The 13,841-nt window shown below is 38.1% G+C and overlaps 1 protein-coding gene across 4 annotated transcripts in view; it reads right to left on the reverse strand.

Moving 5' to 3' along the window:
• The window catches only part of RASGRP3 (RAS guanyl releasing protein 3), a 77,304-nt gene that overhangs the window by 36,227 nt on the left and 27,236 nt on the right, over positions 1–13,841 (reverse strand). Inside the window, exons 2-6 of one of the 4 annotated variants that reach the window (XM_089923293.1) lie at positions 7,857–7,989; positions 4,875–5,066; positions 3,741–3,843; positions 1,865–1,927; positions 1,189–1,320 (exon numbers count right to left, since the gene is read on the reverse strand). In XM_089923293.1, coding sequence (XP_089779419.1) covers positions 1,189–1,320; positions 1,865–1,927; positions 3,741–3,843; positions 4,875–4,944 — 368 coding nt within the window. In that variant the 5' untranslated portion in view covers positions 4,945–5,066; positions 7,857–7,989. The other 3 variants (XM_089923289.1, XM_030762974.2, XM_089923292.1) reach the window with 3 other exon arrangements.

Here is a 13,841-nt window from a genome sequence, read left to right on the forward strand (position 1 = left end):
TGTGACCAGTAAGGTTTGGATCATGAGGGAGAGGTTAGGGCTAGGTATATAAATTTTGGAGTTTATCAATATATAGGTGGTGATGGAAACCATCAAAAGCTGGTTCTCACACTTCAGCAACATATGGATTATTTGAAAAGCTTGTTATAAAGACAGAGACCTAGACCTCACTACCAGAGATTCTGATTTACTAGGAATGAATAATCTGAATAATCTGTATTTTTTAGTATAAACATTTATCAAACTCTTAGATGTCCCAGGCACCACTATAATCACAAGTATTAACTCATTAAATCTTCACAACAACTGTACCAGGTATTACTACTATTACTCCCATTTTATAGATGAGAAAATATAGGCACAGAGAGATTAAAATTTTACCCAAGATCACACAGCTAGTAAGTAGAGGAGTCAGGCTGAATAATCCTTATTTTTAACAACATCCCTAATAACTCCTGGATCACTCACCATTGATCACTCTTGAAGAAGTATTCTAGGAAAAGAGACTAGAGTATGAATGCCTAGGACACAAGAGCACATATTTGCAATATGGCTAACCATACTCACAGGCCTAAAATAGTTTTGTCTACAAAGTTAGCTAGTCAACATAAAATGCTAGCCTAATTAGCACCAAGTTCCTAACCACTGAGCTAACGAGTTCATGGCACAACTATGGTCAACATTTGTACAGCCTCAGGCTGACCTCAGAGCATCTCAAACTTGAATGATCATATGAATCAGCTGGGGATCTTATTAAAATGCAGTTTCCAGTTCAGCAGGTTTAGGGTGGGGCCTGAGATTCTGCATTTCTGTTGAGCTCCCAGGTGATGCCAATGCTGCTGATCCACAGACCACACTATGAGTGGCAAGGGTATAGGAGACTAGATTCAGTAACCAAGTACTGAGCATCTATTATGTGCCAAATGCTTTCACATATTATCTCAGGTATTCATTGGATGCTCATAATACCCCATGAGAAAGTACAATCCCCATTTTACAAATACAGAAATTGAAGATTGGAGAGAGAAACTCTGTCCAATGGGACTGTGCTCATTGCATCAAAGCTTTCCTCAGAGAAGCACACCTTGATTCTGAAATGGTATGGATGGAGGTCAAGTGGGGTCATCACTACCCTCTCCCTCAAACAGTGGGCTCATCTTGTTTGAAAGAAGCTTGTGCCACTCTTACATGCTGGATATGTCGATGAGGCTGACGTGTTTCTCATATCCTAGTTGACTAGCTACTTCCCGGAATTCCTCAGTCATACGGATCAAACCGAGGTCCAAATTAAACTCTGCGGGAAACTTCAGAATCCAGTACCTGAAAGGCATCAAGTATTTTTGACAACTGGAAGATTTCAAGCTAGACCTCTATGGAAACCATGGTATCATTTTACAGATTACATTTTACAATGCATCAAGACCACATGCCAAATTAGCAATCTCCCATCCCTCATCCATCACATTGCGTCTCCCTCTTCCCTCCTTTAATCAAGGACTCAAATCCACCACTCCCACCCTAAGCCTTTCTTTCTCTCTCTTCAGAACCACTGCTGAGAAGAAACCCTTATCCCAATTCATGGCAAGTAGGTGGGAATGTGTATGGTGAGGGAGTAGAAAAAAAATGAATGTACTCTAAGAGCTGCTTTCATTCCCTAATCACATTGACCACTGCTTGATCTACAGTCCAAAAGAAAGATGAATTCTACTCCCAGGAACAGAGAAGGGCCAGTTTTAATAAAATCAATAAAAGGGGGACTTGAGTCGATTCTATTCTCAGACTAGGTCTGTTGTATGGTGAAAAGGAAACTGTCAACAATCGCAGAGCTAGAAACCACAAGACAATTAAATTCGTAAATATTTACCTCATGAAGTAACAGATCTTTAATCGAAATTCATCACAGCTTTCTCCACTGGCATTTCGATACGTACACTAGTTAAAGAAAAATCCTTGCACGTTGTTTCCTTTGCACAGACCTGCAGCTGTTTGATCAATTTAGATGAATTCCTAATAAGAGGGCCGTACTAGGAATATTAGGGTTATGTGTACCTTCAAATGGAGAGAAAAGTGTGTTCTGATGACATCAGTGCTAAATAATCGACACAATGTATTATTGCTCTGGGATGTATTGTTTTGGTCTGGAAGAGAAGCCATTTATAAAATTAGTTTTACCTTCCTGAGCACATACCAAGTGATGACTGTCAACTGTAATTACAAATATACTACCAACTATAGATGATTTAAAATCAATAGTACATAAAAGTACCATTTTAGTCAAAAAGATTTTACATATAGGATTAATGCTTTATATAAGTACTCTAATTTCTTTAGTATTTGAAAATGTCATTTTTGGGTATATTAATACACATGTTGTGTTGTGATTTAGTTTCAAGTCTATTTAGTCATACTCTTTTTAACTAACGTATATTGAGCTCCTGCTATATGCCAGGCACCATGGATATGCAGTGAGCAAGGAATCCAAAGAAATGTTAATTCATAGGCAGATTCAACTTTCATACAATCTGTACTTTCAGATATTAAACTTTACTGTGCCTAAATATCCCTTTCTATTTGTGTTTCATATAGCAGCAGACGTACTAATGATGAGGGTGCTGCTTGTGGGCACATTTTTGGACACTGTTTGGATCCTGAGGCGGGATGGACCAGACTGAGTCAGTTCCCTCCATCCTTCTCTATGTACTGCCCTTCAATAGTGGGACCTGTGGAATCCTTGGACCACTGGGTACTAGTATCTTGCTCACTTCCAGGAACCTCTGTTCAGGGTGAATGTCCCCTTATCTTCTCTAACATCCCCTTCTGCCCCGAGGTTGGGGGCATGTTGGAAGAAAGAAGTAGAAAGTGGAGGAAGCTTGAAGTAAGCAGATGGAAGCCACGCTGGCCCTGATAGTACTCAATGGACCCTCTCCCTCTGAGGCTCCCCTTGTCCTGCAAAGCTTCTCACTCATCTGCAGGACCCCTGGGCTTGCAGCCGGCAAAGACTGTAGGAACCAACATTAGTGGTTATATAATAAACATTAGATCTCGGGGAATAAAACCTCCGTATAAATGTGTGACTGTTTTGTAGCCATTTTCAGTCATTTGGCTTTTAACTACCTTTTAGGACTGTACCGTGTACAAAAGTGGTGGACTGCTAAAAGCCATTATTATAGAATGGGATTTCTAACTATGGATTCTTTTTTTGCTTTTATATCAGAAGAAAATTTAAAATTAATATCAATTAACAAATTGTAATAAACCTGCTAGAATATTCCTTGTGTCTTGCCTGCAAGGGAAGTGTGAAAATTAGGTGGTGTTTATGCCTGAGCCAGATCATATTATTTTGGCTGGCATTTCCATATGTCTAAACTGTATCCTCTAGGTCCACCATTCTGCATTCCTAAAAGGAATAAATTAGCTCTTGAATCAGTGTTAAATATTCTTTCATTATACTAACAGCAGAAATATTTAAGACAAGTTAGAAACATTCAGTCTACAGCTCCTGTTTCATTTTATATCTAGTGATTATTTCCAAGCAGAGCCAACACATCCAGATGGATAGTTAACTATTTGGTCAATCATCCAGATGTTTTGTCTAGACATGTATATATATTCACAAAACAGCTGGATAACCGACTGAAGACTGTTTATTCATCTTCATTTACTGGCTGTGGTTAGACACTCTATCTAAATACAGAACTTGATTTATGATTGTAAAAATTACACAGTAGTTGAAAAGATATATGCAGAGAAGTTTTTCTGCCAACTCAGTGGAAGATAAATACCATCGGTGCATAAGTAGAACTATTCTTGGCAAATAACTATTATTCAGCTCTCCATTGTCATCTGTTAAAAAATAAAATAAAATGAGAGGTGAGGAGACGACAGTACATACTACTTTTCTCTTTTTCTAATATCAGTAGAGAAACATCAGTGTCAAAATTTTCTTGTAGACCCCATTATCATTTTCCTCCTACTTCTGCTGGTATTTCCTTGCAAATTAAGTGGGTAGGTCTCGCCCTTCCTCTGATGTAAGGTTGCCAAATTTCACAAATAAAAATACATGACACAGTTAAATTTGAATTAAGTAAACCACAAATAATTTTTTAGTATATGTATGTCCCATGCACTATTTAGGACATACTTATACTAAAAATGTGGGTCATCTGCAATTCAAATTTAACTGAGCATCCTGTATTTTATCTGGCAACCCTTTTCTGTCTGGTTTAACTCTTTCTATAACAATCAGTTCAACAAACAACTCCTCTGTGACTCTGTTTGTGCAAGGAATAATCCAAAATGCTGAGGTAGATGAACAACATAAAAGGCATATAGCTGTAAAGTCTACAACCTAGTAGGAGATACAAGACATATACACAAAGACAGAATGCAGGAGCTTGGGCAACTCACTCTTGTCTAAGCCAAAAGACCAAGAAATTATCACAGCAGCATATACCTCAGTCATAAAGGGCTGTGGGAGAGTGGAGGAAAGTCATAAAGGGCTGTGGGAGAGTGGAGGAAGCAATCAGCATTCCTGACAGGGGAGATTAGGAATGATATTATGAACATCTAGGGTGACATCTGAAATGAGCTCTGAAGTAGAATTTCAGTGAAGTAATATGATAGAGGCATGGAGGTAGAAAGATGTAGGGAATGTTCCAGAAACATTAAGTGAACAGTATGGCTGGGGTATCAGCTGTGGGCAGTAAAGGGAAGGAAATGCAGAGGGCAGTGATACTGGGGAGACAGATTGGGGTCAATCAAAAAGGCTTTAAATACCAAGGTATGGAGATTGAATTCTGTTCCACGGCAACACCTACATCTGAACGGGGGAAGTAAGAGTAGCAAGATGTACAGAAGGGAGAAAAGGCTCATACCAAACATCTCAATGCAAGTGCTCAGCAGTTCATCTAATGTTGCCGCTTTCCCAAGTCCACTTGACCCCATGGTTATTTAGCCGTTGTCAAAAAACTAGGGGCATTTTCAACATCATGTAGACCATCTCCATAATCATGCAAACAGGTGATGTTTGTGCCTAGTGGTGGTCTCTGTCCTAGAGTCTCAAGACTCTAAAGAAACAAGAAGAAAAAAGTATCAGACTAGAGTTCTGCTATCCGTTAAAGCATGACTTTCCTACCTGAAAAGATAATGACTTCCACTGACTATATTTCTGCAAGAAAAGCATCAAAGTGACAGAGATTGTGTGAACCGCCATGATGGTGAAATGCCTGCTGATCTGTTCCTTAGCATGTATGATGCTCTGAAACCACGGAAACGTTCCCTATTAAATACCATCCCATTTAGCAGCTGAAAAATTTTTTTGATACAACATGTTACACTTCATATTCTTAAGTGATAAAGACATTCAAGAGTACATTGTTATAAGCGTTACTTGGTTTAATATTATTACAAGTATATAGAGGGAGATAACTTTAAAGAGCAAATATATTGATGAGCGTTATCCTCAGGGATCATGTAAACGTTCAACAACTGGTAAAAAAAATCTTATTTGCATAACTTCTCTAACAGTAACAGTACTATTAATAGTAGTAAAATATTAACAATAATCTATTGAACATCCACATTATGTACCAGGCACTACACCAAATGCTTTGCATATATTATACAACTTGATCTTCATAACGATATTGTAAGGTAGATTATTATTTCCAGTTTACAGACAAGGTCATGGGATTCACACAGATTTAGCAACTGGTCCAAAACCATACAATTATTATGGCCTTGAATCAGGACTCCATTATAAAATAAAGTTTTTTGGTTTCCCTTTTTCCCTTTTATTGCTCTCCCAAGTGGGGATATCATAAGGCTGTCATAATTTTGCTCCCTAATCTTGTGTGAAAAATGGCACTCCACACCATCTCAGAAGAAGGATATAAACCAGATTATCTGTCACAGAAGTAGTAGGAAAATGTTGGCATGACAGCTGTCCCATTTTATAGCACTGTCATGGGGAAAGTGGGATTAGAAACCACCTCTAAGAGATGCTTATGCCGAAAGTATCCCTGTTGGAAACATACCATCATTTTATTTTACAGAGCAAGTCCTTGATGCCAGCTCCATATAAGGCTTAGAGAAATTGAGAGGTCATCATGATGTAAGACAGTTACCCACTGTGGATAGTTTAGGAGGTAAACGTGGCCATTGGGAATTCACTCATGAACTGTTCAAAGTCAATGTCGATTTTACTCTCAAAGTTTATTTGTTCAACTGGTAGTCATGGAGCACCTGACAATTGCTAGGCACTAGGCAAGGCATTGAGGCTGCCAAGATGAGCACATCATTGTCTTATCCCTGCCTTCAATGGGCTCATAGTCAACTTCAGAAGGCAAACACGAGAATGAATAGAAAAAAAAACTAAGGTCCATATGTGTGGCTGTATTAGTTCAGTGGTACCACTGAAGAGTGACATCTGAATGAGTCTGTTCACCAGCTGTATAAATCAGGTGGAAACATACTCTTGTGCAAAAGGTACTACTCTTAGAGCATCAAAAGAAGGATTATTTCATGTGTCATAAAAATAACAGAAACACTGGGTCAATGCTGTCCCACTTCTGGAATGGGAATATTAGAGCTGTCTAGAACCAACTCTTACATCTCTTAACCAAGTCACCTTATTGGTAAGGCCTTTCCCGACCACCATAATTTAAAACAACACTCTCCCTCCAAGCCCACCTCCCAATTGGCATGCCCTACCTCTCTTACTGGATTTATTTTTCCACATAACACCTATCCCCACTTGACGTACTCTATATTTTACTTGTTTATTTACTTTTTAATCTTTCTAGCACTATGAACGTAAGCTCCATGAATGCAGGAATTTTTGTGTTAGTTCTCTGGTGTACTGCCCAACTGCTAAGATTTTTGTCTCTCATATAGAAGATACCCAAAAAAGAATTTGCTAAACTCATGAATGAGTGGATGGATGGATAAAGAAAGAATAAAATAAAAATGGTAAAAAGTTTGTCTTTGAATATGTATATATTTGTACGAGTGGATACTATAAAATTTTAAGGGATTTTTTTTAGTTTGTTTTACTTATTTAAACTAGCTTTTAGTAAACATCACTGGGACAGAAGTTTTCTAGACTTTCTGCTAGCCTTCTAGATGTGATAGGATCTGCCTATACTCTATTCATAATAAGAACTTGGTACCTCTTCCAGGACATTTTGGGGCAGCGTTTCTCTGATTTCCTTAAGGTAAATTCTGTCAATCCCAAGAAAAGTCAACAATGGACAATTGACAGGTTTGATTACCTTCCTGTATAAACAGGAAGGTTTTTTATCTTGTTAATTCTTGTTACTGAATAGTAAATGTATTACTTAGAACCAAACAACCTAGATTAACTAAACTAATTCTTAGGTCAAACCCAAAATTATTCAGCTAATTTGTTTGGGGAAGATACTGACTTTCCACAAGAGGTTAGAAATAACCTGGCACCAAAGACCTGTCACCATGTTTGGAGTTATATTTGTGATCTGTAAAGAAGCCAGTACCTGAGAGCCAAGTGGGCCTCTCCAGTTGCAATCTGTTTCTTCAATCAGTAGATGTGTCTGTGTCTCTGCTTAGCATTCTGTCATCTGAGATCTCATTTCATATGTGTGGATACTATTGTATCTACAACTGCTTTTTCAAAAGTAAAGCTTCTTTATTGCAAAGGCAATATACATTCATCATTTAAAATACGACAGTAAAGAAAAAGGAAAGAAAAAAAATTTACCCATAATCTCATCATCCAAAGGACTCTTGTTAATACCATGACATGTTTCTTTTAGTTTTTCTGGCATAATTATTTTGCTGAGTTTCTTACAAAATCTAAAATAGTTTAAAGAAACACTTACCTACTGGTCTCACACAGGTAGATACCCAGGTCTGAAAGAATTTTAAGGGCAGTTATCATCACTGGAAAATGCACTGGGGACTCAGTCTGCTGAACTGGTTTACCCAACTCGAATAATGAGTACTTTGGAGAACCTGATAAAAGAACAGAAAGAAATCCCCAGAGTTAAATAATAGAAACACTGAATAATCCACATTGTTTTAAAGCATTTCCAAAACCCTTCAATTATAAGTGGTTTTTGTCTAAACGTCACCCACAAAATTAGTTAAGAAGAGAATACATTTGAAGTAGTTATTTGGTGCCATGATATTTTTAAGATCAAATTGTTTTTAAAACATTCAGCCTATTAAAAACGATGTGTGACCAAACCAAAATTTATACACATAGTGTAAAATACTATTTTAGTCCAAATATACTTCTATGGGTGGATGTCCAAACACTGACTTTGGAATGTTAATAAATCTCTAAAACAATTTGTTGTGGTGATCATCAAGCTCTGACTATAAATCACTCCTGACTGTCTCAACAAGAATGTCAATGTTATTTTAGTCCAGGTTGTTTAGTCTCTTGATGGCTTAGGAGTTGCTTTTGTGTTGATAGGTACGCTCTGGCTGCACTGAAAATTATTGCTCCTCAGCATAAACATTTTCTCACAAATCTGAAAAGGACGCAATAAGCCAAAATTTCCCCAGGGCTTGAATTATTTCTAAGAGAGAAGGTCTCACTTCAGAAGGGCAATAGAGTTCTGTTGGGTGTGATTTCCAAAGGCCATGATGTCTTCATGCAGCAAAAAAGACCATTAACGTGACTGGTGAAGACTCAAAAACATTGTGAGGTTGCCTAGGACAATAAGAACTATGCTTTCAATGTTAGAAATAGTGAAAAGGAGCCAATTCCATGCAACTATACACGAACAGATCTTAATTAGCATCCCAGGCTCTTGACTCAGAACATTTAGAAGTTTTTAAAAATTGGATTTCAACATTAGATAGACAAATGGGGAGAATTTTACTACTTTGAGTAAAACGCCATTAACGCTACTTACTTTACTAGATTGTTTAAGAAGTTAGTGAGGTAACATAAATGTACCCACTGTCAATCCTGCAAAACACTGGGTGCTCGGGAAGGTGTCTCCCTTTGTCCACACTTCCTCTTCTCTTCCAGTATTTAAAGGCTTTTAAGTTGAGGACTTAAGGTGAAGCAGAAGATCAACATTTAGAAGTGACAGAAAGAGAAATGTTAGTTTAGAGAAGGGGGAAGGAAATAGGAGAAAAAATACTGTGACACTAGGGCATCTAGTAGTGGGGCAGGCGGCCTCATCAGCAGTGGAATCCCATTCCCGAAAGTGCTCAAGCCAAAGTAAGGCAATGACTGTCAGAGATGTTGTAGACTAAATTCCCAGACAGTGTCTAGGAAACACACCAAAATAACAGCGAAGTTTGCTCCTGGCTCTAGGATTGCAAAATGTATAAGGTGAAATATTATATCTATTCAAGAAATAGTTTTGAAATTATAATGGCCATATTAGAACTTCCAAAGATAGTCTTGTCTATAGCACTATCTCTATTGTAAGAAAAAACAAACAAAAACTCTTGAATACTTTTCCCTCCTAATGGCAGATATTGTCTTTAGAGATAAATAACCATGTGTATGTTCTTACACTCATATGACCTTCATATGGAGACATGGGGTTTCTCCAAATGCCTAAATCCTTTGATAAAATGAGTGGTAATTATTACAAACCTTTACACTTTAAGGATTAACAACAAGGGTGTCATAGCATTTGTTATTCTGGCAACACTCAAGCTTAATCTTCCTTTCTTACCACAGACATGAGATTTTAAAAGTGCTGTCATTATATTCTCTGACACTCCACAGGAGAATCAAGATTATTGAGTTCAGTAAGAGAAATGACAAAACTATGAAAGACAGTTAATTTATTTGACAAATACTTACTGAGGATCTATTAGACACCAGATACCAAGCAAGCTACTAGAGTGACTGGTAGAGGAAGTTGCAGACAAGCAAAGAGAAGGATAAATTGGTGAGCAGGACAAACACAATTCTTGCTCTTATATTCCAGCAAAGAATAAAACAAGTAATTACCATAAAGTATCCTGTGAAGGTGCAGGGCACTAATACAGTCTAGGAGCCAGAGGAGTTTTAGCTAGGCCAAGTGTGGGTGGGAAAATGGTAATCAAGAAAAGTTAAAAGACATTTAGAATGACTGAAGTATTGAATGAGACAAGAGATGAGACCAAAAGGTCGGTAGGAATAGCTCATAAACAGTATTGTAAGCTATATTAAGGAGTATGGACTTTATCTGAAGGGCAATGAGAAACCATTGTTTTAAAGGTGAGTAGGAGAATGGCATGATCATATTTGGATTTTTTAAAGATCCTTCCATCTGCAGTATGGAGGAGAGATTAGTAAAGACCTACACTGATGATGGGGAAATCAGCTGGTGGTCAATTATAACCATCCATGAAAGAGAAACCAATGTGTGGAAATGGAGATGGAGAGAAGTGGTTGGTCACAGAATATATTTTGAAGATAGGTCCGATGAGATTTGTTGATCTATTGGCTATGGGGAATCAGCAGAAAGGAGGAATCAGGGATCATTTGCAGATTTCCAGCTAGACATTTGGTTGGGTTATGGAGCCATTTCCCTGAGACTGAGAAATTGAGGGATGGGGGTGGGGGTAGTTAAGTTCATGGAGGGGGCAGCAAAGGATGAATTCACTTTGGGATGTGTTTAGTTAGAGATGTCTGAGACCTCTTAAGGGGAATGTTGAGCTAGCTTCTGGATATCTGTTACATGATCATGTTTAAGTGCTAAGAATCAGTGGAAAGGGAAATTTAAGGGGCAGGAGAAAGAGAATTTATATAACAAGGTCTCTGGGAGGACAGGAGTGATAGACCATGCACAGGTGGAGCGATTTACCTTGGATAAAGCTGAGGGTCACCTCTTTCAATGTGACAGCATGAAAGAGGAAAAAAATGGGTATAGATACAGGTATAGTCATCCTTTTGATAGCAGGAAGTCAAGGAGGTTCCTGTCTGGTGACTTCTATTTACTCTAAAAAGAAGGAGATAAGGTCGTCCACTGGAAGGTCTGATGGAAACAGATCTGAGATTTATCCAGAGGAGAAAATAAACAAAAGGTGCTGTGAAGAGCAGAAGAAAGAAACCAGAAGTATTGGAGTTATTTCCATCCAGAGCAGAAGGCTGATGTTTCTCTTCTTCTGGAGTTTGTTTTGAGAGGAAGTTTAGTGTTCCTTGTTCCTATGGTGACATCACTCACTTGTGTCATGTTTCTGAAATTATTTAAGGTAACTTTTCTGGAACAAGTCACATGGCAAGTTTCTCCTGTATGGACCAGGCAGTTCTGAGTTTCTGTTGTTAGACTCTAGTCGTATAAGTTTCTGTAAGTATGAACCTCAGAGCTGAAGCATGGTTGGCATTTTCTAGGTGACTTCCAAATGAGGGCATGAGTCCCTGCTCCAGTCTCACTTAGCTTTGCTTGAAACGTGGAAGAAGATACTATTGGAACGGAAATTATAATAAAGAAATAATTTACCTCCCATCCTTTGACTTGCTCCAGAATATTTCATTCTGGCAACTTCAACCTCAGCCACTATTCCCATGTTCTCTACCCTCCCAGCCAATATTTCTGTATCTCTGCCTCACCATGCACAGTCTCCAATGCCCTCATTATCTGTTACTTTTTAAAAGGTCATAAATCACAAGATACATTACTGTTGTTCACTCTTCATGCATTCTTTGGGTACTTCTACACTGGTCTTGTTTTAATCTTCTTTCTCATTTCTTTCAACTTCACCTCTCAGTTCTTTGAATTTATCTTCCTACTTTATTTCCTTCAATCAGTTACTTTTCCTAGAGTGCTCTGTCATAGCCTCATTGCCAGCACTATCAAGGTTGATTCTATCACAAAGCAACTGGGATAGTATGAACTTAAAAAATGAGCCCAGTGCTTACAGCAAAGTTAAAACATTCTAAATGGGCCATAATGGTGACCCATAGAAGAAAGTATACCACATTTATGGATAGTGGAGCAATATCCCTGAAGTTTATTTAAGGCTGACAGGAGGGAATAGCCATGCATAATACTGAATTTCTCAAATCTAAAAGTAATTTTTTCATTCTTGCCTTAGATGGGTGTAATTAATGTAACCATGAGGTTTTTCTGGGTTTTAAATTGTTAGCTCTTGTTGTTTATTAATTTTTCCCTACGAAAAGCTTTTACTAAATTAATGGAGCATTAATAATCAACATTGTCCTGGATTTTAGAAAACAATAATTTCTACAAATATTACTTGTTGGTGGCATATAATGTGATACACATGATGTTGGGAAAATTACCTATATTATGTTTAAATCTTATAACACCCTGAAAGCTAAGTGCTAGTCTCACCATTTCATACAGGAGGAAATCGAGGCCTAGAGAGGTTAAATTATTTGTCCATATCATATTACCATGTGAGTTGCAAAGCTAGGCCCATGTGACTCCAAAAATTTATATTTTTTTCCACTACCCAGACAAATGTTAGCTGTTGTTAAGGCTGCCTATTAGATCAATTTCTAGGCATTGTCTAGAACAAATGTTTACTATTCCCTTTGCTTAGCCTCTAGGCATTCTATCACTGGCCCTATTGTCTGCAAATGAATAACCATCATTAGTACAGCAAGCCTGACAATTCAGGGACTAACTGGTACCAGCCACTGAACAGAAGTCAATAACCAGCTCAGAGCGCATCTCATAAGGCCTCATTGCATTTTTTGGTAACAAGTAACAAGGTTAAACTGCATTTTATTTATTTTTTTCTTGGTTAACAGTATTTAGTATTGGCAACCAAACTAACACATTTACAGCCACCTGACATGAGTTGAATGAGAAATTAAAGTCTTGAAGAATCTCTAGTGATAAATACAATGGAATTCTAAAGTCCAGGCAAGGAGGTGTTTCCCTGGCATTTGGCTGTAGCCGAACATGGAAGAGAACCGACATATACACATATGAGGCATTTGCAATCAGATGGTTTCCAGATGGACACATTCAACCACACGGAAGGGTTATGGCTACTACGGCAACTCCAGTGTTCAAATTGTAAATAATATCCCCCAAATAAGGCCCATAACTAGGAAAGGCTTAGCTCAGAAGTTAACATTTTAAACTTTGGGAAAATAGATTTGTTTGTTTTTTTTAAGATCAATATTTTCTTCTCCTGAAGATGCCAATATTATATTCATAACAGCCCTGTTTGTGGCACTAATACTTTGGAGGACCTGGCTCCAAACGCCTTGAAATAAAGTCACATTCCCTTATCATCTGATTGTTCATTTACTTCCGAGTGAGTTTGATGATGATGGTGATGGTGATGGTGATGATGAGGAAGGAGAAGGAGGAAGTCATCTTACTGAGTGCTCCTATCTAGTCACTGTGCTGAGCACTGTACCCAATGAACTTTGGAAGGCTAGGCCCCACCCCAGAAATCCAGCGATAAATAAAATGCAGCTAAACTTTGCTATTTAAATGTTACCAAAAAAAAAAAAAATGCAAGGAGGCTTTGTGAGATGAGCTCTGAGCTAGTTATTGACTTCCATTTAGTACTTAGTATCAGCACTAGCACCCTCATGCCTATGTGCCCACCATGAGCAGGAGGGCATTCTCAGTACTTGGCATGGGTTAAGTAAAACTTGGGATCCTCCCACTGGGGCCAGATGACAATCTCAGGGGACAGAATCTACACAAAGGAGGCTCCAAGAGAATGAAGACACTACACAGAAAACCTCTAAGAAGCAAGAGAATGTGAACAGAAGACACAGCCTGGAGGACAAAATCTCTCGCTCACATATCACCACTTGGAGCTGGGAGTGGAAGCTGCCTGTCTCTGAAGATACCAAGAAAGGATTTTTTTTTTTTTTTTTTTTTTTTGCGGTACGCGGGCCTCTCACCGTTGTGGCC

Source organism: Delphinapterus leucas, chromosome 13 (genome assembly GCF_059928025.1).
Source record: "Delphinapterus leucas isolate spDelLeu-1000000601 "Yukka" chromosome 13, BTC_Dleu_Yukka2, whole genome shotgun sequence".
Classification (NCBI taxonomy): Eukaryota; Metazoa; Chordata; class Mammalia; order Artiodactyla; family Monodontidae; genus Delphinapterus; species Delphinapterus leucas.